This window comes from Mesitornis unicolor, unplaced genomic scaffold (genome assembly GCF_000695765.1).
Source record: "Mesitornis unicolor isolate BGI_N332 unplaced genomic scaffold, ASM69576v1 scaffold402, whole genome shotgun sequence".
NCBI lineage: Eukaryota > Metazoa > Chordata > Aves > Mesitornithiformes > Mesitornithidae > Mesitornis > Mesitornis unicolor.
The window spans coordinates 1-25,909 of record NW_010168241.1 but is presented as its reverse complement, the minus strand read 5'-3'; the positions used below and the strand labels follow the sequence as shown (position 1 = coordinate 25,909).

The 25,909-nt window shown below is 35.7% G+C and overlaps 1 protein-coding gene across 1 annotated transcript in view; it reads left to right on the top strand.

Annotated features, from left to right (window-relative positions):
• LOC104536347 (low-density lipoprotein receptor-related protein 1B-like) overlaps positions 1 to 25,514 on the top strand; it is a gene marked incomplete at both ends in the record, with an annotated part of 106,353 nt that extends 80,839 nt beyond the window's left edge. The window contains 11 exons of the mRNA XM_010178928.1: positions 5,303 to 5,495; positions 5,961 to 6,086; positions 11,493 to 11,621; positions 14,094 to 14,213; positions 14,886 to 14,999; positions 15,197 to 15,346; positions 18,361 to 18,483; positions 20,239 to 20,358; positions 22,139 to 22,267; positions 23,764 to 23,886; positions 25,374 to 25,514. Coding sequence (XP_010177230.1) covers positions 5,303 to 5,495; positions 5,961 to 6,086; positions 11,493 to 11,621; positions 14,094 to 14,213; positions 14,886 to 14,999; positions 15,197 to 15,346; positions 18,361 to 18,483; positions 20,239 to 20,358; positions 22,139 to 22,267; positions 23,764 to 23,886; positions 25,374 to 25,514 — 1,468 coding nt within the window. The remainder of the gene's footprint in view (positions 1 to 5,302; positions 5,496 to 5,960; positions 6,087 to 11,492; positions 11,622 to 14,093; positions 14,214 to 14,885; positions 15,000 to 15,196; positions 15,347 to 18,360; positions 18,484 to 20,238; positions 20,359 to 22,138; positions 22,268 to 23,763; positions 23,887 to 25,373) is intronic.
• Positions 25,515 to 25,909: the final 395 nt, after the last annotated feature.

The following is a 25,909-nucleotide window of genomic DNA, read 5'->3' as shown; positions in this document are numbered from 1 at the left end:
TCAAATAATCTCCAAGGCTATGGAAAATAAGATTATTTATAATACCTCAGGATCCTACAAAATTCTAGGAAACTGAAATAAACGTAACATTAGATGAAGTTTGTCTTTGTCATTTATGATGTTGAAATTAACTATTGTGTAATTAATATGCATGTAGTTGCAAAGATTTGGTTAATATCAATTTTATTTGCAGAAATACATACTTTTCATCTGAATGGCACTGAAAAGTACAGGCCTATTACAAACAACTGCTTTATATATCATTCAGCTGAACTGCAGATCTAAGCAGCAGCTGGAATACTGCAAATTTAGCAGTGCAGTTGGTTTTCAGTCTCTTAAATGATCATTTCTAGCACAGAGAAACAAAAATAAATTGTTGCAGAGGAAGCACTTCTGATTTTGTTACATCGCACTTGGACAATTCTCTGGAAACAGCACCTTGCTGTTCTTGGAAAACGTGGTTTTCTAGTATGTCCATTGTATCCTTTGATAAGGAATTGCAATTCCAGTTATTCTGAAGGTATTTTTGAAAGATACAGTAAATGAAAAGACAATCCACGATGACAATGATGAAAACAAAGTCTTCATTCAGACCAGTCAACAAAAAGGATGACTACTTTTAGAAGGGTATAGCAGTGATTGGCACAGTTCTTCCACAAAACCCAACAGAAACCTAGAGTAGAAATCACTCTATCTTTTGTGGCAACAGGAATGAGAAATTGGTGAAGTCACAAGTGTTCTCTTCAGCTTAAAATTTCATCCTTCTTCTGTCTTTAATCTTCCTGCCTACCACCACCTCACCTCCCCACAATTGCTTTTATTCTGGTTAACATAAGATTTTTGTCTTAATAACAGTGCAGTATTGGAAGGGCAGAATTTGAATGCTCCAGCTCAAGGCTGCTAGATTTGTTTATCCAGGAAGAGATAGCATTTTTATTAAAGCAGTCGCATCAATAGCAAGCAAAACAAGGAGTCTGATCTTAGTGTATCTTCTTTAGGTGGCTAAATCAAATACATAGAAGTAACAGAGTCACAGAATCATAGAATGTATTGGGTTGGAGGGGACCTTTAAAGCTTATCCAGTCCAACCCCCCTGCAGTGAGCAGGGACATTGGTACCAGATCAGGTTGCTCACAGCCCCATCAAACCTGACCTTGAATATCTCCAGGGATGGAGCCTGCACCACCTCTCTGGGCAGCCTGTGCCACTGATCGACCACCCTCATAGTGAAGAACTTTTTCCTAATACCCAGCCTAAATCTACCCTCTTCTAGTTTAAAACCATTATCCCTCGTCTTACTGCTACATGCCCTAGTGAACAGCTCTTCCCCAGATTTCTTACAGGCACCTTTCAGGTACTGGAGGGTCACTCTAAGGTCCCCTTGGATGACTTAGAATATTTTATTTTGTTCCCCTGGCTGTGGAATGGGTTTCCCTGTATCACAGTGTCATATATTTTTTTTTTCCATAAACTCCTTGTCTGTACTCTTTTAAAAACAGTATTCATAAAATTAATAATAAATATAACATACTATTTTATGTCTTCCATTTGCAGGAATAAAATATATCAGCTAATTTTGATTAATGTGGTGTTCTGTGTAAGTCGGTTCTGTCAAACTGAGCTTTCTGATATTCATTTAAAATACTTATTTTTAGATTACTGATACTTATTTATACTTGTGGAATGATTTTGTTATGCTATTGACTTTAAATTGTCATTTTAACCTTTTTAAGTGTAGTTTTTTCTACTAGTTATAGACCTCTAAGTAGGTTTGGGTATCTTTAGAAGAGTAAAGAGCTCTTCAAAAACTTTTAAAAGCTTTGTTAGATGCCACTGCCCATTTATTAAGCATTTTGAAAGAGAAGTATTATTAACAAGCCATTCATTAGAGTTAAAATACTTGAAAGCAACTCATATATTAAGCTGATGCAGTAACTTTTTGCACTCATCTTTAAAAAAATAAAAAACCCAAAACTGTATTTCTATAGAAGTCAAGCATTGTCATGGTAAGAATTGTTATGAATCTAATTCTTACAGAAAATCTAATAAGAGTTTGATATAAATCATTCAAATTACAGTATTATGGCACAAATTCTTGTCTACCTGACTGGCTCCTCCCCGTTTTCAGCCACGTTTTTCTAGAGAAACTGCTACACGTATCTCAGATTGAGAGCACCTATATGTTAGAAAAAGAGCTGTCAGGAGAACTTAAAAATCAGAAGTTAAAAAAGAAAGGATCATAGTTCAGATTAAATTGCCCTGCTGCTTGTGACGCTCCTCTCCCAGTCTCCTTCTGTCTTTACAGGAAGCAGAGAAAACTTATTATCTGTTACTGAGAGCTTGACGTACCCGCGGTAACTGCATGTCTGTATCATTCGGTATTAAAACACATGATGTGCTATTGGCTGTGTCAGACTGCTGTTCAGGTGGAAGGGATGATGGGGATGTCTTGTTCAAGTTTACTTAATGGTTTAAGACTGTGCATGTAATGCTGGAATTTTTGGTAAGAATTTAGATTCATGATAAAATATGACTTTTCCAATTTGTGCACATTCATTCAGTACCTGTCGTGGTTTAGAGCTGGGCTGGCCACTAAATCCTGCACAGACGCTCTCTATTAAACCCTCTCCCCTCCCCAGAAGAAGAGGGAAGAGAAAAGAGAATAAGGGAGAGAGACTTTATGGGTTGGAAAATAAAACTAACATTTAATACTATAATAATACTAATACTACAGGATAATAATGTAAATAGGAAAATAATGAAATATATACAAATATGTACAAATATATACAAAACCAATATAAAATCCTCCCCCCACCTTCCCCCCAGTAACATATACGTCACTGGAGGCTCTGCAGAGCAGGGCACTGGAAAAGTCCCAGACCAAACTCAGCAGCAGTGGGAGCTGATGCAGGAACACAGGGATCAGGATCAGAGGCAAATGAACCAGCAGGGTTCTGCTCAGACTTCAGCCACTGAAGGAGTCGAGACAGATGGAAGGGTCCATACCCTCGTGATCCCTCAGCTTTTACACTGAGTATGACGTATGTGGGATGGAATACCTAACTGGTCAGTTTGGGATCTGCTTCCCCCCCATGTAGACGCAGACACGGCACCCATGGTGAGACAACTTGGCCTTGAGTTTATCAGTTCACACTGTCTGGGAAAAACATGCTGCTGGTTTTCAGCAAGTTCAGCCACTTAAAAGAGTCTGAGCTGAAAAGTCAAATCACTCAATAGAAAATTAGTTCTATTTAGTTCCTGCTTTAGCTTAAAGCAGGACAATACCACATTTCCCTCTTCTCTGACCAAAAACATTGCTGATGACCATAATTATTCTTACTTTTTTCTTTTTTTTTTTTCCCTGTGGCACAGGGTGCTTTTTGGCAGTTTCTGTCCTTTGTAGTAAAGGTCTTTAAACATTTATACAGTACTGAAGTAGTTTTTGGGAGTGCATGAATGTGACTTTTGTGAATTAAATTTGTGACATTGTATTCCGTATTACGCTTGACTAAATTTGATGGTTGAGGTTCTCTTTACCTGTATGTTGTCTGCACGTGTTACAAAGCTATTCCACGTATGATACTCTGTATAACATAGGTGCTCAGTTTCTTACAGAACTGTGGCCTTTTTTCCTCTGATGCAGTTTACACGATGGCTCGCTGATTCCAGCACAGTTGACGCAACCTTAATGCACCAACAGGCAGCATATATTGCAGTTTTATGGTTGTGGATTAACTGGGCATTATGTTTGTGTTGATATTGTTCTTCCAGATGGGAGATGTAAAGAGGTTTTTGCATGCATTCTCGTAAGTGGGAGCACTGCTTTGGGTCATTTGCTGCTACCTAGCCACAGTTTATAGAAAATTTGCTATGGGTTGATTACTCTGGAGTTTTTACAAGTTTGAAAACGTGATTTTTGTTATGGTTGAATGGTGATGATTCAACTGATTCTGCGTTGGCTTTCTTCCCTGTGTTATGTATTTGGGTATGTGCATTCCCTGAAAGACTGCAGCGGTCATCTTATGTCTTGATCCAAAGCTTATCAGATAGATTACTATCAATAACTCAGAGGAATAAACCTGTAAAGTGCTTACATTGGCTACCATCATTATTTTTTTTAGAGATGAGCAATCAGCAAGAAAAAAGGAAGCAATGGGCAGACTCTTTTGTACTTCCTACACCTCCTAGGCCAGCCAGATGGGGCCACCCAGGGAGGATTTAAATAGGGTCACAGTGTAAAACCCAGAATTTTCATTGTATGATCCTGCTGGTGAATCTGCAGGTGTCTCTGTCCAGAGCTGTGTACGCTGCTGGGAAAATGAACAGCCAAGCTGTACAGAATACAAGGTTTAGAAACATAGATGACTTACCACGGGTTTGATACACATCTAATTTGGTTGACACCGAATCATCAGGACTTAAACAAGATTTGGCAGATAACCAAAGGATGAAGAGACTATTAAAGAAGTCTTTCATTTTTTGTTATTCTGATCATCCAGGAGTGCTATCAAGATTTTTTAGTAATAGTCAATTGTCAGTCATTTTCAATATTAGTCTGTAAACTAGAATGCTAAAGGACTGTAAAGTTGGCCAAATCTATTATATTCTTTAGAACAGAAACGGTATATATTAAATATTTAATTCTGATACAAGGAAAGAAAGAACATATATGAAAATATTTTAGAGGAGCTGCGATTCAGAGTGAGATTAAATTACTTGTATTCTTGCAGTTTTGATTCAAACCCTACTATATCATGAACTGCAGTTCCTGTTTTCTTTCTAGGTTTTAAACCTGATAACTTTTATGGTGACTGAGGATTTATTTTTTTTTAATTGGAAAAAGCCTACATAACATTTCTTGTATTGGGTTGAAGTTTCTACTGTGATCATAGTGGGGAATGCTTTTCAGTTCTGGCATTGATTCATGAAGACTCACAATTTTAGACTTCCAGCCATGCTACAGTACCTCTTCTCCTCAGTTCTGTTTAGGGTATTAAGCAGGTAGTGTGCTGGGAAGGTATTTCTACAAACGCATTTAGATAAACTGTGGGTTTTAACTTCAGGAATTGATGCCTGCATTTCTGAGACTTGGATGTATCAGTACATAATAAGTGAACCTTTGTAGCATTCTTGAAACATATTTTAAATACTATTATCTCATTTTTCCAGGTATTGTGAGTATAGAAGAATTAAGTGTTTTGTCTATATCTATGAAGTGATGTGAGTCATAGTTTGTGCAAGTCCTTATTCGGTGTCAACATTCCTTCTCATGTTTCCCTTCTGGATTTATGTACTTCAGGTGATTGTCAAATCGGGACCAGGCACCTTTCTCAGCCTGGCTGTGTACGATGATTATATCTTCTGGTCAGATGGAGTGAGGAGAGCTATTCTGCGTTCCAGTAAATACACAGGAGGAGATACAAAAGTTCTTCGTTCTGATATCCCGCATCAGCCAATGGGCATTATTGCTGTTGCCAATGATACTAACAGCTGTAAGTTACAAAGCAAGATACACTATTTTGTTGATTCCAATATCATTCATTGTAAAAATTTTGCTTAGTTTTAACCAACTTAAAACACTTTGTTTCATAAATTCTTTTTGTTGGAGGAACTGTTAAGAGGAGATGAGATATAACCTCTTCCCCAAGTAAATAAATATTATTGAATGACCATTTTCTGCTGTGAACATTTTGCTCATTTGATAGCAGTTAAATAATTTCCTGCTAAATATCAGCAGTTTTGAATGTTGTGGGGTTTTTAAATTATTATATTCAAGGTAACTCTGTTTATTTTTACTATGCTAGTATCTGAGGCATGCTGACATTTTCATGTAACTGATAAAACTTGAATCAATTGCCCATGATTCTGAGATACGGTGACCTTTGCTTTCTCAAAGACATTGGCTATTGAAGCAAATTTAATAAAACAGAGTTCATCTTTTATCATTTGGTTTTTAGGTGAGTTATCTCCTTGCGCACAAATGAATGGAGGTTGTCATGATTTATGCCTTCTGACTCCTGACGGACGAGTGAACTGTTCGTGTCGAGGCGACAGAATACTGATAGATGATAACAGATGTGTGAGTAAGTAATACTAGCTGACATAATGCTTTTCTATGCTGTGGTGCTGTTGGCTGTCATAAGCAAAGACAGTTGGCCCAAGCCATTAATTTTATTGCTTCTATATACTGTAAAAATTGTTCTGGCAATTCAGCACATACCACGCTTTTATGTCTTATAAGGCTTTTGTGGGGTTTAAAAAACATGAATACTTACACTCTCCTTAAATTCCAGTTTGGGTAGTTGTGTTCTTCTGAACATTTTGTATTTGCACTTTGATTCTGTTGAGTACAAATATTTTCATTTCATGTCCTAAGACATTTAAAGTAATTGTAGCTTATTAACCAGCTGCTGTGATTAATTGTGTGGAATTGATATTTTAGTGATTGATGAATGTATCGCTTTTAAGTTGGCAAATTCCTTGGAAGCTGGTTTTCTTGGAGAACATTTGGTATGACACTGCTCGGAGTTCTCCTGACATCTTCCCATACTTCCTCTGAACCAGTATATCTATATATGTGCACATGATAAAGAAAGTGTGAGATAACTATTTATCTGTAGTTCAGAAGTGGTTCAGAATATTTGGTCATCCATTGCAGCTTCTTTAGATCACACAGTCCCTGTGCAGAATTGATGTTTACGAACATGCAAGCGTGTGTTGGTAATTTGGGAGTATGTGAGATAGAGATATATATATACACACAGACACTCTGCACTCTTCTGGCTATTCTAATAATTTGGAGGAAATCTCTGTCACTTTGCTAATGCTATGCCTTAGCAGCAGTGAAAAGCTTTGGAGTGTTTCCCCAGGCATGACCCACATTCGTGATGTGGAACATGACTTTATGCCTCTTCCCCTCATCAAGTGTAGCTGTCTGGATTTGGAGAGGAGGGAAAGCTGGGGGGCAAGCCTTTAGTTCCTTATGTCTTTGGTAATGTCACTGTATTGTAGCGCTTCTGTCACTGTTAGAGACCCCTTCCAAATTCCTGTGGTTTATTGGACCTTTACCTCTGTAGGGCAGAAATTCCAACTCTTAGATCATGTTTTCTCCACTTCCATATCTATCTGCCATGTGTGCATGTTATGCTGCTTCAGTTTCCTTCTCTAGATCAATTTTTTTTATCACAGCAGTAGAGGCACACATCATAACACTGAAGAAAAATTATTTTTAAATTTTGTATGTGATTTAGCAAGATTTGCCGTCCTGCTAGAAGCTTAGACAGTTTCTGTTCAGACTCTTCTGTGGCAGCCTCTTTCTCCTGAGCAGCCTAACCAATGGCTTCCCTTCTGCAGATACAGAATCTTTTGAAATGCTGCTCTGTACATGCAGAGCTGTTGGTGTGGGATATGAAGAGTTGCAGTCCTTCATTGACATACCCATACTGGTTATTTTGCAAACCTACCCCTTCACTAACAGAGTTTATTTTGGTCATGCCACCGATATTTCTCATACTAGGATGATTCTAGGCTTTCCTGGTACATATGTGTCAATAGTATTTTCATATCAGTATTTTCATAACAGAAAAGAATACTGTTGTTTTGTGATCAGTCAAAGAACAAGAAGCGTGCTTCTGCAAAGGACAGCTCAAACCAGGACAGTTATTCTCCCTCCTGCCCTATGCCTTTCATCAGCAGTAACAGCTGTGTAGCTGAATGATGACTTAACTAACTGCTTGACTGGGAATGTCAGGATTTTTTTGGTTTAGACCTGGTTTTAGTTGGATCAGTGAGCAGAGCTCATTCAAGTTGACACTGCAAGATCACTAGAGTCAGTTAAAGAGAACAAGAGAGAACACGAGACTGTGATGAGAGGAAGGTTAGAATTACACCTTAAAGTATTGATGTGATTTTAAATTGGGTTGAGGCATTTTTAGGGCTGGACCCCAGTCCTTTAGGATCAGATTCTTAGGCTTGATGGCTCAGCTACATGGCTTTGTGAGGAGCCTGTAGTGGGTTTTTAGCTGTACCAAGCTAATTGCTTTTTAATCCTAAAATTCCTTTTGCCATGTTTATTTTGGATCCATAGCTTTGTCTCTTGCTTAATTTCCTAAAATACTGCTGTTAAATGAAACCAGATGCATGCATTAATTATGGACATAGTATCATCATACAGGAGCTACCAACATGTCACAAACAAATAGTGGGTTGCTACAGTTTTATTCTGTACTTTCACACACTTCACCTTCCACCTTTACCTTCAGCTCACACATACATGTTGTTGTCAGTTGTTAACTAAAATTTTACATAGATTTCACAAAAGACCTGGTTCTGTAGTTAAATATATAAAGTATAAGGGTTAAAAGTCTTACCCTTCACTTCAGTGAATATACAGCAAGTCTAGAGTCAAGTTGCAGTAGTAGTGTATGACTAACCTGTATTACATTTACAGCTCTTACTCAGAAACTGCTTTGTCTAACTGTATAATTGAGATACAATGAACTTTACAGATGATTTGCAGTGATACAGATTTCAATTTAAACTATAACACTGTTTTAGAATAGCAGACTTTTAGTCTAATAACAGAATACAGTGATCAACTGAGATTGTATGGACAGGCATGTTATTAATGTAACCATGATGTTAATGGTTCAAAGATACTAATTAAGTCTTCACTACTTTACAAAAAGGATATTTTCCACTACAGCCAAATGTTTCTGCTTCCTGCAGATGGAATATTGTCACCAGGCTTATTATAATCACCTTATTTCACCCTCCCACACTGTCAGGTTTTATTGGTTTTGATCATTCCAGAGACCTCAGTGGCTGATAAAGAAGGCAGGATCAAATTGTAGCAGGTCAAAAGGCTTTTCAGTGCTTGGTTAAGGTATTAAATCATAATCAGTTTAGTTTCTGAGGTTAATTAGAATCAGAGAAAATACAAAAAAAGAGTTGGAGCTCTTAATGTTTGGAGCAATAGAATCACAGAATCATAGAAAGTATTGGGTTGTGAGGGACTTTTAAAGCTCATCCAGTCCAACCCCTGCAGTGAGCAGGGACAATGTTACCAGATCAGTAAGAAGACGAATTTTTCACTGATCTTCATTTTACTTTCATTAAATGTAATGGACTTTATGTATTTCCTGTAATGATTTTAACTCATTGCATGAACGCAATAAAAGTCCTAGTTCATTTGGAGGTGGGAGAGAAAGATCCCAACGAGGTTAAAAAAAAAACAAACCCACAACCAAGATAAAAAGCATAATTGCTCTTATGGTAGTAAGATACTACTTTATTAGTAGTAGTTAGGATTTTTACACGTCTATCATAATTGCTACTGAGTTTGATAAAAGTGTCTACATTCATGCCCTGGGTCTGTCTAGGACTAGCATCAGATGAGTTACTGCAGTTAACCTTAATTAAAGCACTTTTTCTCACCTGTTTCCTTACCTTGTCAAGGCAGTGATCAGCAGTGGAAGTGAAAGCAGACAAATTCATAGGTCTGATGTTTTTTTAATAATATTGTTTGGCATTTATATTTTCCAAAAGCATTAAAAATCTTAAAATTGCTATTACGTAAACCAGTGCTAAAATCCTCATCTAGATCATGATGTAAAGTTCTGTCTTCTAAACTGTTGTGTTGAATGTTTTCAGGAGAGGTTGATCGAGTTTTTAGTAAAAACAAACAAACAAAAACAACCAAAACCCAAAGACTTAGAGATTAACGTTGGGGTTGAGTAGCACAGGAAGGATGGAAACAAGACTTTGTAATGTAACTGTGAGATCAGACGTTTCTTTCTGCATAACGCACTTGAAAGGAGTACTCAATAAATTGAAAGTTAGCAATTCCAACTGAGAAAAGGAATTAACTGTCCTTTCAAAGTGTAGTTAGAGTCTGTAACTTACTGCCAGTGGAGATTCTTGAGACAAAGCTTTAGTAAAATTCAAAGAGAGTCTGAGTGAGTATATGGGTAATAACGCTACCCAGACTACTTATTTCTGATCAAATAAAAAGTTTCAAAAGGCATTAAAATGCTTTGTTTCTGAAAGTTGGGGTTTGAAGCAATCTCTCTACAAGGGTTTCTGGTTAGGCTTTAGCTGAGAGCATATTACGCTATATATACATTTTGATTTCTAAATTTTTGGTTTTGGCCACCTTTCTTTAAAGATTGTGGTCTAAGATGCTGAACTAGATGAACTACAAATTTAATTGAGAATTGCTTTTCCTAAGATATGTTTGTACAGTGCTAAAAGATAGGGGGGGTAGAGAGAAAAAGAAAAGCTGCAATAATCTTGAATAAAGTTTGAAGAACTTCATAAATCATATTCAAGATCAAGTTTCACCTCATCCAGAATATATTTTCATTACCTCTTTTGTATTTTTCTTTATGTTTAAATCAAATCAAGAAATCTTTTCAATTTATATTAGCTTGACTTTTGCATATAGCACACATCAATTATTTCTGAAATTGGGCTGAATAATTATAATGGAAATAGGAAAAAACATAATAATTAGGTATCTTTTCTCTATTCTTCCTCTTGAGTAGTTTTATGTACTTCTTCTTTCTCCCAAGTTTGAAATTTTGTTTAGAACCACACAAAAACTTTGTGATTCATTTTTCGTTTCTACTTGAACTATTAGAAACTCTATATGCAAGAGAAAGCAGGAGTCAAAATATTAAATGTACATCTTGTTATCTTCTAAAGTAATAGGTAAAACAACCACTCTGAGAAGGCAAAACCACAAAAAATTTACATGTCTACCAATCATTTTTTGCTGAATAAAAATAACTAAGTGAAGTTTGAACAGCAGGTTTTGTTCAGTGGGCGTTAGGCTATAACTTCAACGCTGGGTGTAGTACATTGATACTGGTACCTGGTTACACGCTGAGCAGCTGCACAGTGCCACTAAACAAGCTGAGGGTTCAAATTAACTGCTAGGTAATGGTGAGCGTTTGCTTCTGGCTTTTGAATGTGCTATGTTAAGGAGTTGAAAAGGGTTTTTTTAAACATCCGTTAAGAAACAGTTGCATGCAGGATGGGAGAGATGTGTGGGCAGAAGACATGTTAGTACAGTGATTACAACGTCATCATCTTATCCAAATCGCTGCCTTTAAGTAGCTTCCCTACATGTTCTTTCATCAATACTTGGCTGGTTTGCTGTTCTTGTTGTTGGGTTTGGTTTTGTTTTACTGAGTCTCTCTTACCTTGGTTTGGAATTCATCCCAACATAAAATTCCTGAAAATTGTCTGCTATTTAAATATCTCTTGTCAATCCTGCGCAGTATCAAAGGATTTCCAGAGAGGTATAGCAGTCTTGCAGACCACCACTTTGTAGAAGCTTTTAAGTTCTGATTGCATGCAGGGGTTTTTTCATACTTAGGTTTTCAAAAACTGCATAAGAGATGTTTTAAATGCAAACAACATTTTTCTCATTTTCACTAGGAGTAAAAAACTATTAAAAATTACATGTTGATGTGTTTTATTTTTAGCTAAAAATTCTACTTGCAACATTTATTCTGAGTTTGAATGTGGAAATGGTGAATGCATTGATTATCAGCTGACTTGTGATGGCATTGCTCATTGTAAGGACAAGTCTGATGAGAAACTTTTCTACTGTGGTGAGTATTTCCAGACATTTCACCTTCATGTTCTTATTTTGGTTATGCATGCTTACATTGGTTCCTCTATGACTTCTCTATGTAATGATAGTAACTGCTCGCCAAGGTACAGAAAAAGAAAATGCCACCTTACACATTAAAAAGACCCTGACATTATATGGATGGCATTAATTATACTTGGACATATTTTCCTTGCGAACTTCATGTGTTAGCTGACTTATATTTTAAAAAAGCACCTCAAATATTCTTCTATTTCTTGTCTCCAAAACAAAAATAAGGAAAGCCACAGCTAGCTGCTTTGCAAAGATGAAAAATTGAGCCTTTTCAGCTTTTGATTCAGTTTTCCGTGTTTAATAAGATTCTCTCTGTTTGTGAATAGAAAACACAAAAACAGGGGTAGTATAAATTACAGGAAGGGCTGTGTAATAGAAATCTCTCTACCCAATTTTCTGTTTGTTTTGTTTTCCCCTAATAATCACTACCCGTGAATCACTTCCAGGTCTTCTGTGTCCAACTGAATTTGCCTGCCGCAGTATCTAAAACGCTACTGTTCAAATAATTTTCCTAAATCACTGTCACATTAGTGAATTCATATATCCTGCATATTAAGTGAAATCTCCTTGTTACCTTTGTGCCCATAACTCTTTTATCTTGTTCTGTATATCTCTTCTGTTTCCCATATGAACAATTTCATGTTGTTTCAAACCCATTGTGTTAATACCTCCAACCTCTATAGTTTGATGAAAATATCTCCTTCAATTCCTGGAGTTCACCACTGCCATTTTAATAGAATCGTAAAATATCTCAAGTTGGAAGGGACCCATCAGCATCATTGAGTCCAACTCCAGGGTTGATACTGGAAAATAGAAATTAAATAGCTTTCTTCTTTCTTTCATTTTTTTTTCCCCATTACAAAAATTAACACCAACCATCTGAGTACAGCAACAGAAACTGTCTATTTTTTCTTCTTTCATCTTCAGTTTGTGCCCCATTAGACTTCAGACTTCTCTGTGATAATTGCTTTGATCATGTCATGTAAAACTAATAGCAACATTCCCTTAGATCATCTACATGTAGATAACGAAGGATGTTTGTTTGTTTGAATCTGAAAAAAATAAATAAAACACATCAGACAAGAAAATAAGAATCTGGAATATAAAAGACACTTTCAGTTACCGGAGGGAAGGCCCTTGAATTACAAGTGACAGCTTCAAATCACTGAGAAGTAAATGCCATATGCCTGTGAATTCTCTCTTGGATTTTCTTACTAAACGTGTTGATATATTTGTATTTATGTATGCATCTTGCTGAGAGATAAGAAGTATTGTTTAAAAAAAACAACAACAACAACCACCAATACCAAACAAACAAAAACCTAAACTGTAGCACCACCACCACCAATAAACCCAGTCAACTGTATTTTTATATAGATTAAACCTCTTTGGCTCTACTATTAATTTTAGCCCTTAATAAATACAGCTTTATTTCTTTCACTTTTGTTCACAGTTCATGGAAGAAAGATTAAGATTTCATAGGGTTTTTTTACTTTATGAGGAGAGGGGAGAGTAGGCTGAAGGAACAGAAAGTCATGTGGGAATAAATAAGAAAGTTGTAGCTGGTGAGGAACCTCAAAATACTCTTTGTTGTAATTCCAGACAAGTTGTCTTATATGTCATTATGGAATTGAGGTTTACTGAGCAGCTAAAATTATTATTATTAGTTTATCCTTTATTCTACAATAGTGATAAGATATAAATGAAAGATCCAACAATTAGTTATTCCATGAGTCTGCCATGTGATTTTATGAAGGACATTATATTAATTTGTAGTGTCACAGTGTACACTTCGCCTGATTTAAATCAGTCACACTGAACTTCTTGCTACAAATTGGAAAAAGCAAGAAGAACTGTGATGCACCAGGTCATATACAGTGTGTTGGTTTCTGAATCTGATAAAGAACAGAATGCTGGTCCCATTGATTAACTAATCCAATAAACATTATTTATTTATTATTGTGTCATGACTTCTGCAATGGTTATGGCTTTAGTAAATAATTCCTGAATTTTCAAACATCAATGTATGTAAAAAACTTTCTTCAGTAGTGTGCCTACTCGAACAGAACACTTGCAGTTTTGATACTGAGAAATCCAGAAACCTTTCTGCTATAATATTTTGTTATTTTATTCTCCATTTATTCTTAATTTAGTTTAGGGCAAATTTGGTATGTTTCATTCTATATGATAGAATTACTGATGCTATATGGAAACATTGTCACGTTTCACTTATTATTCTTTATCTATTTATCAGTACAAGTTCTGCCGGACAATAAATGAAGAGTTTCTGAAGTTTTTCCTGTGTCTCCAAATGCATTTTAAGTTAAAATATTTTTCTGGAATGCTTGTTGTTAATGTAAGGCTATTTTTATTATGTATCGAGTGTCTAAATGAAATGTGCTTCTACTTAACTTTCCAGAAAATAGAGGCTGTCGGAAGGGTTTCAAACCATGTTCTAATCGTCGCTGTGTTTCAAGTGACAAAGTATGTGATGGTATAAATGACTGTGGTGACAACTCTGATGAATTTGACTGCAAAGGTAAATGAGAGTTACTTCCAAGGTGATTTCAGAATATTTCTCTGTAAGTACTTAGTACGTCAATAGAAGTAGCTAGAAAATGCCCATGACTTTATTGGAGTTGAGTGCTGGGATTTGCTTTACTGGGATTCAAAACCAAAAAGACACTTGGGAAAGTGTACATTGGGAATGATATAAAGACCTATACACCTGGTTTACACCTACAGTCCTCTAGAAGGAGAGTGATTTTGGCTATGGAAAGCTCAGGAAATACAGTTGTTGCTTTTTTTTGTGAAGTAATCAATGAGAATAACTTTACTATAGACAGAAGGGTTGAAAAATGTGTGATTTCTTCTCTGCATGTGCTGCACCGTTTCTTCTTTGAAGCAGGTAGAAATTTTAGAGATTCATAGATCGTCCTGAAAGTGCTTCTTTCTTCCTCACATGGTGATTATCTCAAATTGAGTTGAATTATCCAGAGAGAGACCTGAAGCTCAAAAAATAAATGTAAAAATCAGGAACTTAAAGTTTATTAGGCCTTGTATTTCTACTGAAGTGTTAGCTATGGAAGGCACAGTGTGTTCTGAATGCCTCATCCTAAAAGGTAGAAGGTTTAAACACAATACATATAATATGCATCTAAAGAGTCTTTTTAGTACACAAATTTACATCTTTTGTAACCATATGTTATAGATTCAACGTGTGCCTCGACGGAATTCCATTGTGCAGATGGGAATTGCATTGGAAAATCAGCACAGTGCAACCAGATCATTGATTGTGCAGATGCTTCAGATGAAAAGAACTGTAGTAAGTTCATGTTTGTGCTTCATCACAGCATCTGTTCCACGATTATTCCTTCTCGTATGGTGGTTAATTCGTAGTCGTTACTAGTTGGGTACCAGCAGCTGCATGGTGTGTGCAAACTCAAGTTAAACCTGAAAACCAAAATGTAAGGCTCTCGATCTGTACTACATGTGCTATAGTGATTTACTGTCTCTTTCCAGATAATACAAACTGTGCTTACTTCTATAAGCTTGGAATAAAATCTTCAGGATTTATTAGCTGTAATTCGACTTCGCTTTGTATACTGCCAGAATGGATCTGTGATGGATCTAATGACTGTGGAGATTATACAGACGAACTAAAATGCCCAGGTAACTGTGAAAAAGGAAAAAAAGATAAGAAATTGATTGTCAAAAAATGTATTCTGGTACTTTTGGGTCTTTTTTCTAATTGTGCTGCAAGATATTTATTCAGTCAATGTTGATTTATTATATTATTATTTTATATAACACCGAATGCAGGTTTTTTTCACCAATCGTTATTTTATCTTTCATTAAATTATGCAAATTACTACCAATTAACGCATTTCTCTGAAGAAAACTGTAATGTCTGGCTTTTTATTTCCTCAAGGTTATGTCTGTCATTAATCATTTTTATTTAGGTAAAACCTCATTCATTGAAATGTTGAGCTCATCAAGCTTCAGCACAGTCACTCAGGAACTCTCATTAGCTCCTAACTTTAGCGGATGGTATTTCTTTTCTTGTTTACTTTTTAAACTTTCTCTTTTATTTTGATGATGTACTTGGGGTAGGCTGCCAGAGTAGTATCCAGTGTTATTGCATTTATGATTATTCTGCTCTTCAGCCGGTACAAAGAGCTCATGATACACTTGAGCCCCAGTCCCAGGGCTGAGATTGCAGGATTCCAGAAAAGGAAGAGGTATCTACAGCCAGAGATTTTCTCCGGCTTTTTTCCTGTGCTTCTGTGGGAAAAACATTACACCTTTATGACATGTAGGAAAAAAATAAAAATCATAAACACAGTGTCTTGGAAAATGAATCACATGAAAAATTTATTAAAATACAGATGGGCAAAGAACCAATAACAGTAACTGAGATAAATATCTTACATAGAAGAAACAAGAAGTAAAATTACTTGACATTTTAAAGTCTGTTGGTTTTTCATGAGAAGGTAGAATAGAATACTAATATATTAGAAGCATATGTTTTCAAGATATGCGCATATATAAATTTGAAGGAAAGCCTCTACTTTTGAGAGACTTTTATTCAATTGTTAACAGAATGACTGTATTAAGTGTTAATGAACTTCAGAAGATAGCGTGAAGTTTTTAATATTTAAATAGTTTTGCTCTCTGGGCCTATGTAGTAGCACTGGAGGGAAAGATCTCTCATGCAGGAGTATAGTGCTTTTGTGCAAGTCTCTTCTGCAGTCTTGAAAAATGCTTATTATCTCATAATCATTAAAAATTAGTGGTATTTTTTACTCATAGTATTCCTATTACTATCATCTTCCAGAACCTCATTCACTCTTGATTTCTAGTCTACATGTATTCCAGTTTATAGCTGTAGTTATGCTGAGAAGGATGTTACAGTCCTTCAGTAATCATATCCTTACTCTTTACTTGCAATGGCAAATAAGCGAATGCATTTTAGAATTCCTACTTTCAAGACAGGGATCTCTGTCTGTGTGATAATCATAATCATCTGATTATTCCAATTTAATAGTCTAGTTTTCTGTGGGCTAAGCCCATTGTATCAACGAAAGCTTCTCTTAGAAGTCTCATATATTTTGTGCCAGCTTTATTGATGAAATTACCAGTATCCAGGAGGAACCTAGAATGTCAGCACTAACATCGATCAACCTCACATTAACAACTTTTCATCCCCCCTATAAGCCAGATGCATATGAAATTACAGTTTTCATAATCTTCAAATTCTCCATTTTATTTTTTATTAGAATTTGCTGTATCTAATTCTTCACTGGGCTCAAAATAGCTTTAGTTTACTGTATTTCCTTTGTTTCTATAGGGTTTTTTTCAGTCCAGAAAGATTTTGCGGGCAGTATGCTATAGCTTCAGTAAACTAATGTTGCAGAAGTAAACTAATGTTGCATTTTATTTTATAGTCCATTTATTTGTATTACTTTATTCTGTCTTTCAAATGTGTGCCAAAAGGTTCCATCATGTTAATGTGTGACTAATAGCCTGGATCATTCCTCCCTTTACTTGGAAGCAATACCATTCCACTTCAACCGACATGCGATTTCCTTTGCCATTTCATTCAAAACTGACAAACTTTGGCACATTAAGTTTTTAAGTGTTGTTTATGTTATGAATATGATAATTTCCATTAACAGTCTTTGTTCAGTGTTATTGTTCTTACAGAAAATTAAAGCAGAATATTAATTTAGGTGTGGCTATACTTAAACAATCTTTAATATCTTCCCAGTCACCATAGACATCCCACTTTTCTTTTTTTTTCCTATTCATACAGCTGTAGCAGCCATAAATATGATAACTTTATCTTTCTTTTTAAGAGAGAGGGAGAGAGAGGGGAAGAAACAAAACCAGTGTGAATAGCCCCAGTACATTTAAGGAGTAATAGCAACCTTGGTAGAGAGCGCCAGTGATCTCCAATGCTTGGCTCTAGTGTATATGGCTTGGGTTTTCCCAGGCAAAGACCTTGCCTGAGATTTAGAAAATAACTTGTACCGCTCAGTAGACGAATATTTGTGCTTACATCATGAAGCTAAATATATGGTGTTTTCTCTTTCCTCACATCTGTTTTCTAAGCATTCATAAAAGTAAAATCTTAAATAACTTTCCCGCTCGAGAAAGCAAAAAGGTGAGGAAGAACAACTTGCTCATTTGTGACCAAGTCTAAATCTCTGGCTCCAGCATCAGTGGTAGAGCTCCAGTCAGTGCATGCGTTAGATCTGTAGCTTATCCCAGTGAATGTGACAAAAGCCCTGCCACAATGACGTTATCCTGTAGATGGTGGCAGATAGATCAGAAGGGCAATTTCTTCAGCTGGTGTAAAACAAGCAGCAAAGTTTATCTACCTGAGCTCAAGGCCTGCAACTGAACTACTTCACTCTATAGGTCTTTTTAATGTAGTTTGAAGCTGTGCTCTGATTCCTCTAAATAAATGAAGTATTTCAGCTCCCTAAACTGCTTAGCTATCGATATTATCTAATTTGTATGAACACAAATAATATAAATAGTATTTTTTTGGTTTGCCTTTTTTTTTTTCAGAAGTGAACACTTTGTTGTCCATTAGTATTCAGAAATTTAGCAGAAATGTATTAGGCTCCTAATCATACTAGTAGAGACCATTTTACATTACATTCTTTATTTTATCACAGTTCAAAACAAACCCACATGTGAAGAAAATTATTTTGGTTGTCCTAGTGGAAGATGTATTCTGACCACCTGGCTTTGCGATGGGCAGAAAGACTGTGAGGATGGAGTAGATGAATTGCACTGTGGTGAGCATTTTATCTTATTTGTATCTCTGTAATCACTAATGTACTTTGAAAACTGAAAGGAGTGTGAATTTATATCTCAGAGATTTAATCAAGAGCTATATGAAAAGACCTTTAATACCACATCTTCAGATTCAACTCTCTGTTGCTTAATGCTGCCAATATTTTAAACCCTATCTCATACCAGAATGAAAACCCTGTTAATTTTTTTTCTCCTAAAGATATGTTTATATACATATTTTTCTATTGCTTTACTATTTAACTATTTCATAGTTCTTCGTAATTCCTGATTAGGTCAGTTTTACAGATATCATCTCTTCATTTCAGTATCTTATGACCTCAACGGGAAGTAACCAAAATAGACTGTTGTAACATAAAAATAGACATTTCTTTGCATCAGAGGCCATGCAGATGTAGTTATTTAAACAACAGAAGTGAAGTGAATAAAATACAGTAAAAACTGTGAACCAGGTTAAGGGTCCATTCTGTCTCAAGTCTTCTAAGAGTCTTAAACTCTACCTAATTGAGGAGCAATGCAGGTTGGTTTTGCTCATAGTGAGAGCTGGTCTCTTAACTTAAAGTTGTATGGATAAACTGAAAAGATTATTTTTAAAATTAAATTGTAGCAGAAAAGCAAAAACATAACCAAGTTTTCCTATTCCCTATTTTAATAACAGCTGTTATTTTTATGTTCCTTCTTTTTTCCTGCTTTACCACTTAACATGTCTGAAAGTTATATGTTACTCCCTTTATGACCCAGTTTTTAATCAAAATGTTTGGTTTGCAGTTTACAGTGTATATATACAAATTATAACTTCAAATTTAGGAACTGCTATGCAGAATGGAAATCAGAACGTTTTGTGTTGATGACGTTCATTGAGTGTACCTCAGTGTTTACATTTCCAGGTCTTATTACACATAAATACTTATATGCAATATTTTAATACCTATTAGCTGATCTTTTGGGAGAGAGGAAAGGGCGTTAATTCAATTCCTTTTTCCCTACTTATTGCTCTTACTCATTTTGAGGTAGTTGTAGCAACATTCTTACTTTAAATTCAGACTGCATTACCTAAAATGATTTTGATTGCTAATGTTAAAATTTGTTGTCATCACTTAAAATAAGTTTTGTTCTGAAAGAAGTCTGGGAAAAGTGGAAGATTTGAAGTTTTCAGGAAAGGCCATAATAGTAGCTCTTATTTAGAACAGTTGTGCAGACTGACTTTGAAATGCAGAAGCATGCCATTATTTTCAATCTATACAGAAGTGTAAATGAGGCAACAGAATGCAAGTACACAGCAATATTTTGTGTGAGAAAAGAACATGAAATCTTTTAAAGATGCAATTAAATACTGCAGTACCAAGTGGAAGTGTTGGGAGATGCTGCCTCTGTCCTAATACCAGAACAGTTACAACATCTACGTGAAATACTTAAACCAGATATATGTTTCTAAAGCGTTTTTCTTCATCTCACTAGTGAAATGATTAATAATATTAGAATGTGTTTTGAATATTTTGTTATTTATTTATTTATTTCAATAAATAAATTAATAAACACATTGGTGAATGCAGATTCACATGAGCAGGCGAAATCTTGAATACCAATGTTAGGATTATACTCTATTTGAATGTTTTAATACACTAAAATTGGGAGAACAGAAGGGACACAGTTTGGAGATTCCTGAACTATGCTAGAAAATACAAGAAACACAGTGCTGGTGTAAACCTAATGAATGCAGTGACTGGTGTCATTCCTAGATTCATCTTGTTCATGGAATCAGTTTGCTTGCTCTGTGAACAAATGCATCTCAAAGCAATGGACCTGTGATGGTGAGGATGACTGCGGGGATGGTTTAGATGAGAGTGATGCTATCTGTGGTAAGTCGAGTAGTTTTAGTTCTGTATTGTCAGATCATACGTACTGAAAGAGACAAAATGATCCAAGAAGGTGTTGGAAAGGGAACAAGTACAGCATCTCCAAATGCTGTCATTGATTCCCTGTTTCCCTATGCTGTGTTTTAAGATTTTATTTTTAAAAATTTAACTTTTAATTCTTAAATATTTGTTCTTTTTCAAAAATCCTCTTGCTTAAAGTCCATTCAACAGACTTTTATTTTACATTTCATATGCAATACTGTAACGAAAATATTGTTCATAACTTTACTGTAAGTTTTAAGTAGTTAGAGGAAATACCTTCAGCTTATGCTCAAAGTTTGGATTTTTTTGATTAGTTTCTTAATCAAACATAGATGTATAAATGGCAACAAATGAAAAAGATGAAGGTGGAAATTCTAATGTTCTAATATAGCAGAATATGAAGGAATTAGTACATTAACCTAAAGTTGACGTCCATCTACAACACATTTTTTCATGGTATTCACATTAGGCTGAGGCTTGGGGAGTTGGAGGCAATGTCTTTGAAAGGGAAGATTTTTCTCTGCATCTCTCCCCTACGAAAAAGAGAAAGTGTAAAATGAGAAGGCAAGCACCTCATCTGGGACTATTATAGAACACTGTGAAACCCTAAGAAACATCAAGGCCTGTAGCTTAATAGGAAACTTAGAGCAGGAAATAGAAAAAAAAAAAAGGGGGGAGGGGAAAACAAAGGCCAGCAAATTGCAGAGTGTCACTATAACATACCTTTTTTTATCACTTATTAGAAGAAAGCCCACCCATAAAACTGTTGGTCATCTCTTGAAGAGGGAAAGATGCACACCAGTTATGGAGAGGGGGATGTTTAGGCTGTATTTTTCCTTAGGAACAGGAGGCAAATCTGAATTGCGAGAAGAAAAGAAAGATCAAGATGAATTCAGATTTTGCAATCTTACAGAGGCAGTAATTATATAACATTAAGTTTAACTTCAGAAGTATCAAAAAATGACAAATTAATACAAGGAAATCAAAAGTTGTATTGCATAAATAGTACAAACAAATTTTTGAATTTTTACTATTTTATTGTTTTACTATTTTATTAATTTCTAATTAAAATTAGTAGAAAGTACAGTCTTCTTTTTAGTGAATTATATTTAACTTAAGAGACTAAATTAAGTGATGAATTGTGCAAAAATTTACTTCCAGAGTAAAATGCATCCCAAGTATAATGTTCTTATCTGGAGAAAAGCCTATTACAAAGAAAAATAGTCAAATAAACAGAATGTTGAGTTACTTGCATTAGAATTGTCAGACATTTTCTCACTCCCACTGCTATTGTACTTGGTACACATTGTTCTCTGCTACCTGGGGCTGACTCATGCAAGTTTTTAATACCTTTAGCTTCCTGGCACAGAGAATAGTGATGTGAGGATTATGTGGTTTACAAGATGAGTTCCTTTGTTCGGTCAGTCCAAACATGCAGTCAAACATAAAGACCAAAATTGGTTTGAAGAGTTATTCTGTTGGATAGTTTTCATGAAGTCAGGTAAATTAAATTTCCTTACAGAAAATTAAGAGTCTGAATAAATTGAAAGAATGGAAGAAATCCTAGATTGTCTAAATTTTATTGTAAAATAGAGTCTCAGCCAGTTTGTTTATCATGCTATGCAGAACAAAATCTTCTTTCAGTTTTATTTTAAAATAAAAACCCCTTACTCATTACCCATTGCCTTAAAAAAAAATCAAGTTAGAACATGTTCAAGACTCATATATAATGTATTTTCAGGCTCAGTGACCTGTGCAGCAGATACATTCAGTTGCTTAGGCTCCCATGCCTGTGTTCCCAAACATTGGCTTTGTGATGGTGAAAGAGACTGTCCCAACGGCAGTGATGAACTGTCTACGGCCGGCTGTGGTATGTTTGCATGTTAAAAATGTATTTAGGATTATTTTAGTATTAATTTTCTTGGTACTTTTGCCTTTACAGTATCCAGATTCTGTTTGTGTCTATAGTGTCATATCCTTGTTCTGTCAACATTGCTAGTAAAGGTTGATGGGCCACATGTGAGCACACATACAGGGATCCTTCAATGTTTTAATCAGCCTAATGTCTTCAGGTTTTGTTAATATATACTGAGACACACCAGCTGATGATCAGTATGTGTGTCACCTCACAGACATTATACAACATGTTTACTAATGAAAAATAACACATTATTGACTGTGCCTTTTTAGTCTATTCCTGAAGAAAATGCTGTTGCATGTCAAGGAGGTTATGCGTCAAAAAGGGAGATACAGTTCTGTCTCTAATTTATTCTGGCTAGTTGTTCAGATCTTGACAACTCTTGCCCTGTAAACTATTACTTTCAGTCTCATGAGATACGTTTCTATTAAAAGAGTTCAGTAGTAGTTTCACTAGGGTTTTTGTTTTTATGAATGTCTATAGGAATGGTATAGGTTAAAAAAATTGAAATATGATCTCTTCACTGAAGCCATATTCTTGTCACTTACCATTTCTAGGCTGAGTTATATTTCGAATATTTACAGATTTTAAAGAGGAGTAAAGTAAGATACGAGAGGCCCTTCTACTTCCAAATGTTTCTTCATCAGAGGCAGACCTTGGGACCAAAATGGATACACACACGAGTAATGAGCTCAAACAAGCTTTTAATCTGCAACTGAAATCAAGCAGCCAAAACCTCATTCACCAAAACAACGTTCCACTGACATTTAACAAACACAGTTTTGATATGCTGGTTGGGAATATTACCACACACAGCTGTGTTAAGAATTCACTCACCTAAAAAGGGAGGGCCCTCAATCTCAAAGTTACCTTAAGTGGCATCCCAATTCAAGGGGAGAGTTTCCAACCATAGACCCGCTGCTCCAAGGAGGATCAACTCAAATACAGCCTCCCACAGGGCCCCGTTTATACTCTAGTTGAATCTGATCTGTGGTCAAAATACGGTCATGTCAGCCCCCTGTTGGCTGAGGACCCCAACTTTCCTGCCTTTGATGTCCACCATGTGGACCAGACAGGAGCCGTGATGGGGGGGTGACCTGGTGCCACCAGGGCCACAAACTTTGGCATTGCTTTTGTGGGGTCTTTCTCAGGTCTTTAGCAGGGTAGGTGCATCGGCCACAGTTAGTTGCAGACATTGTCAACTTCTGAAGCCGTCTGAAGCCAATTACAATTGATTTTAGCTATCCTTACTTCTTTAGCTATCTTTGTGGTGATGATTAGCTTTTTCTACTCTTTAAATGGTGCTTTTTGTATAACTCAAAAGTTATAGTTATTTCCATTGAATTGGCTCAGATTAACTGCTTCTCATGTCATCTTTCTCTAAGAAAATGGCTGTTTATCTTACTGTTCTCAATGTCATTTAATTTTATGTACTGTGTTTCCTTTAGCTCCTAATAATACATGTGACGAGAATGCTTTCATGTGCCATAACAAAGTCTGCATTCCCAAGCAGTTTGTATGTGACCATGATGATGACTGTGGAGATGGATCAGATGAATCTCTGGAATGTGGCAAGTACAACAAAAGTAGAGTAAAGAGAAAAATTTCAGACTGTTAATTTTAAGGCCTACTGCAAGGTCTGTTACTTTAAGTCACTATTGAAAAACTAAACTCTTTGCTTTTTGAATTTTTTTTATGTTAACTTTTAAATTATACATTAATGAATACAACTTGGTATTTAACATGGTGCTGGAGCTACAATGACAAATTATTTATTGTAGTTGTGACATACAGTTGATGGCTGATAACATTTAACAGAATTTTAATATGCACAGTCTATAATTTCTTGTTCATTGTGTATAACTCTTTTATATATCTTTGTCTCTATACATGTTTTTTCTATCAAGTAATGAAACATCTCTGTCATGATTATCACTGCAGTTAAGTGATACCAACTAAAGCCATATGTGAATGTTTGATTTTCATCATTCATATAAATTTAGGGTTTCTTATGTGAATGTCTGTACAGTATATCTAGACCATACTCAGAAGCATCCATCTACCTAAATAATATTGAAGGAAAATAGCACATATTCCCTCCAAAAAGGCAAGTTATTGATTATCGTGTCTGGTTTTGTGTAGTTAAAATCTATATTGATTATTTACTTTATTAAATGTGCTCAAGAGATGAGAACCACCGCAGAAGACAGCTAGCTATGTATTTTAGGCAGTTCTATAGTACACACCACCTGAAGAGTGTACGTGCATAAATTATTTGAGCAGACAGCCAAAGATGGTAAGAAAAAGCATGTTTGGCGTTTGCATTTAGTAAAATTTTTCGTGTAAAGTTTCAGTCAAACATGTAATGGAACAATGTAGGGGAACAATATAAGGCAGCAAATAAGAGCTTGTTTGTTTGCTGGTCATATAAAGAACAGATTTCACCAACATCACTTAGAACTGTATAAGACGTGGAGGAAATCTGTTCCTGTTGGAATTGGGCAGTTACCAAATTGACCTTTTTCTGTCTATATTCACCAGAAGTAGGCTGGTACTTGAGAGGCAACAGCCATTCCTGCCATGTAAACATATGAGATAGGTCAGCTCAGGAGAGCATCTTTAAAGGCAGTCTCCCACTCACCCCCACTTGCTGTCTTTAGGCTCACGTGGAGAAGTGTTGAAGCAAATGAACTGAGAGGGAAAAAAATTAAATTAAAAAGTGTATGCCATTTAAACCAAATCAGGATTTAAGCAGGTTATTGATTTATTAATGACAGATAACTAATTGGAAATCAGTGAACTATGCATTCAGTGTCAATAGCAGCAACTCAATAGATAAATCACACCTGCAAAGTGTTGAAAAAAGGTTTGCAAAGTGTTGCAAATTCTTAGGTGTTTTTTAACACCATTTTTTAAGTAGTCCCAAAAAGTTCTGGACACACAGACACAGAGAGAGCAGTGTTATGTGGACCTTCTGTCGCAAGTTCAACAGCTGAGTTCATTGTATGTGCAAAATTCTATGTCAAAAGTATGAAGTCCTCGATTGCTGTATTTCTAGGGTATCGGCACTGTCGGCCTGGAGAGTTCACTTGTGCTGATGGAAGGTGCCTGTTAAATTCCCAGTGGCAATGTGACGGTGATTTTGACTGCCCAGACCATTCGGATGAAGCACCTATAAACATAAAATGCAAAAGTTCAGGTTCGTATTTAAGTTTTTTGTATAATATGTGTGACCTTTCTTTTTTGAAAGCAATGTCAGGAGAGTCTTGTCAGGAGAATGTGTTGTTGGTCCTCAGCATCCAAAACCTCAGCTCACAAAGTTCCAGCTATCAGTTCCTGGGACATAAGATGGCTGCTAGGTCATTAATGCATAAATTCTGTTAGTGCTTTTAACGTAATTATTGTCAAGAGTTTATAGCTTGTCCTGAAAATGTTTAATATATTTAATGTACTCATCACACAGAAGAAGATAACACAAAAGAGGATGTTAGGTTGCTCTTGCTATATTAAAAACTGGTATATTTTTATTAGCAAATTACTGACCAAATGGGTTTTGGTTTATTATACAGGGAATAATTTAATGAAATATAACAA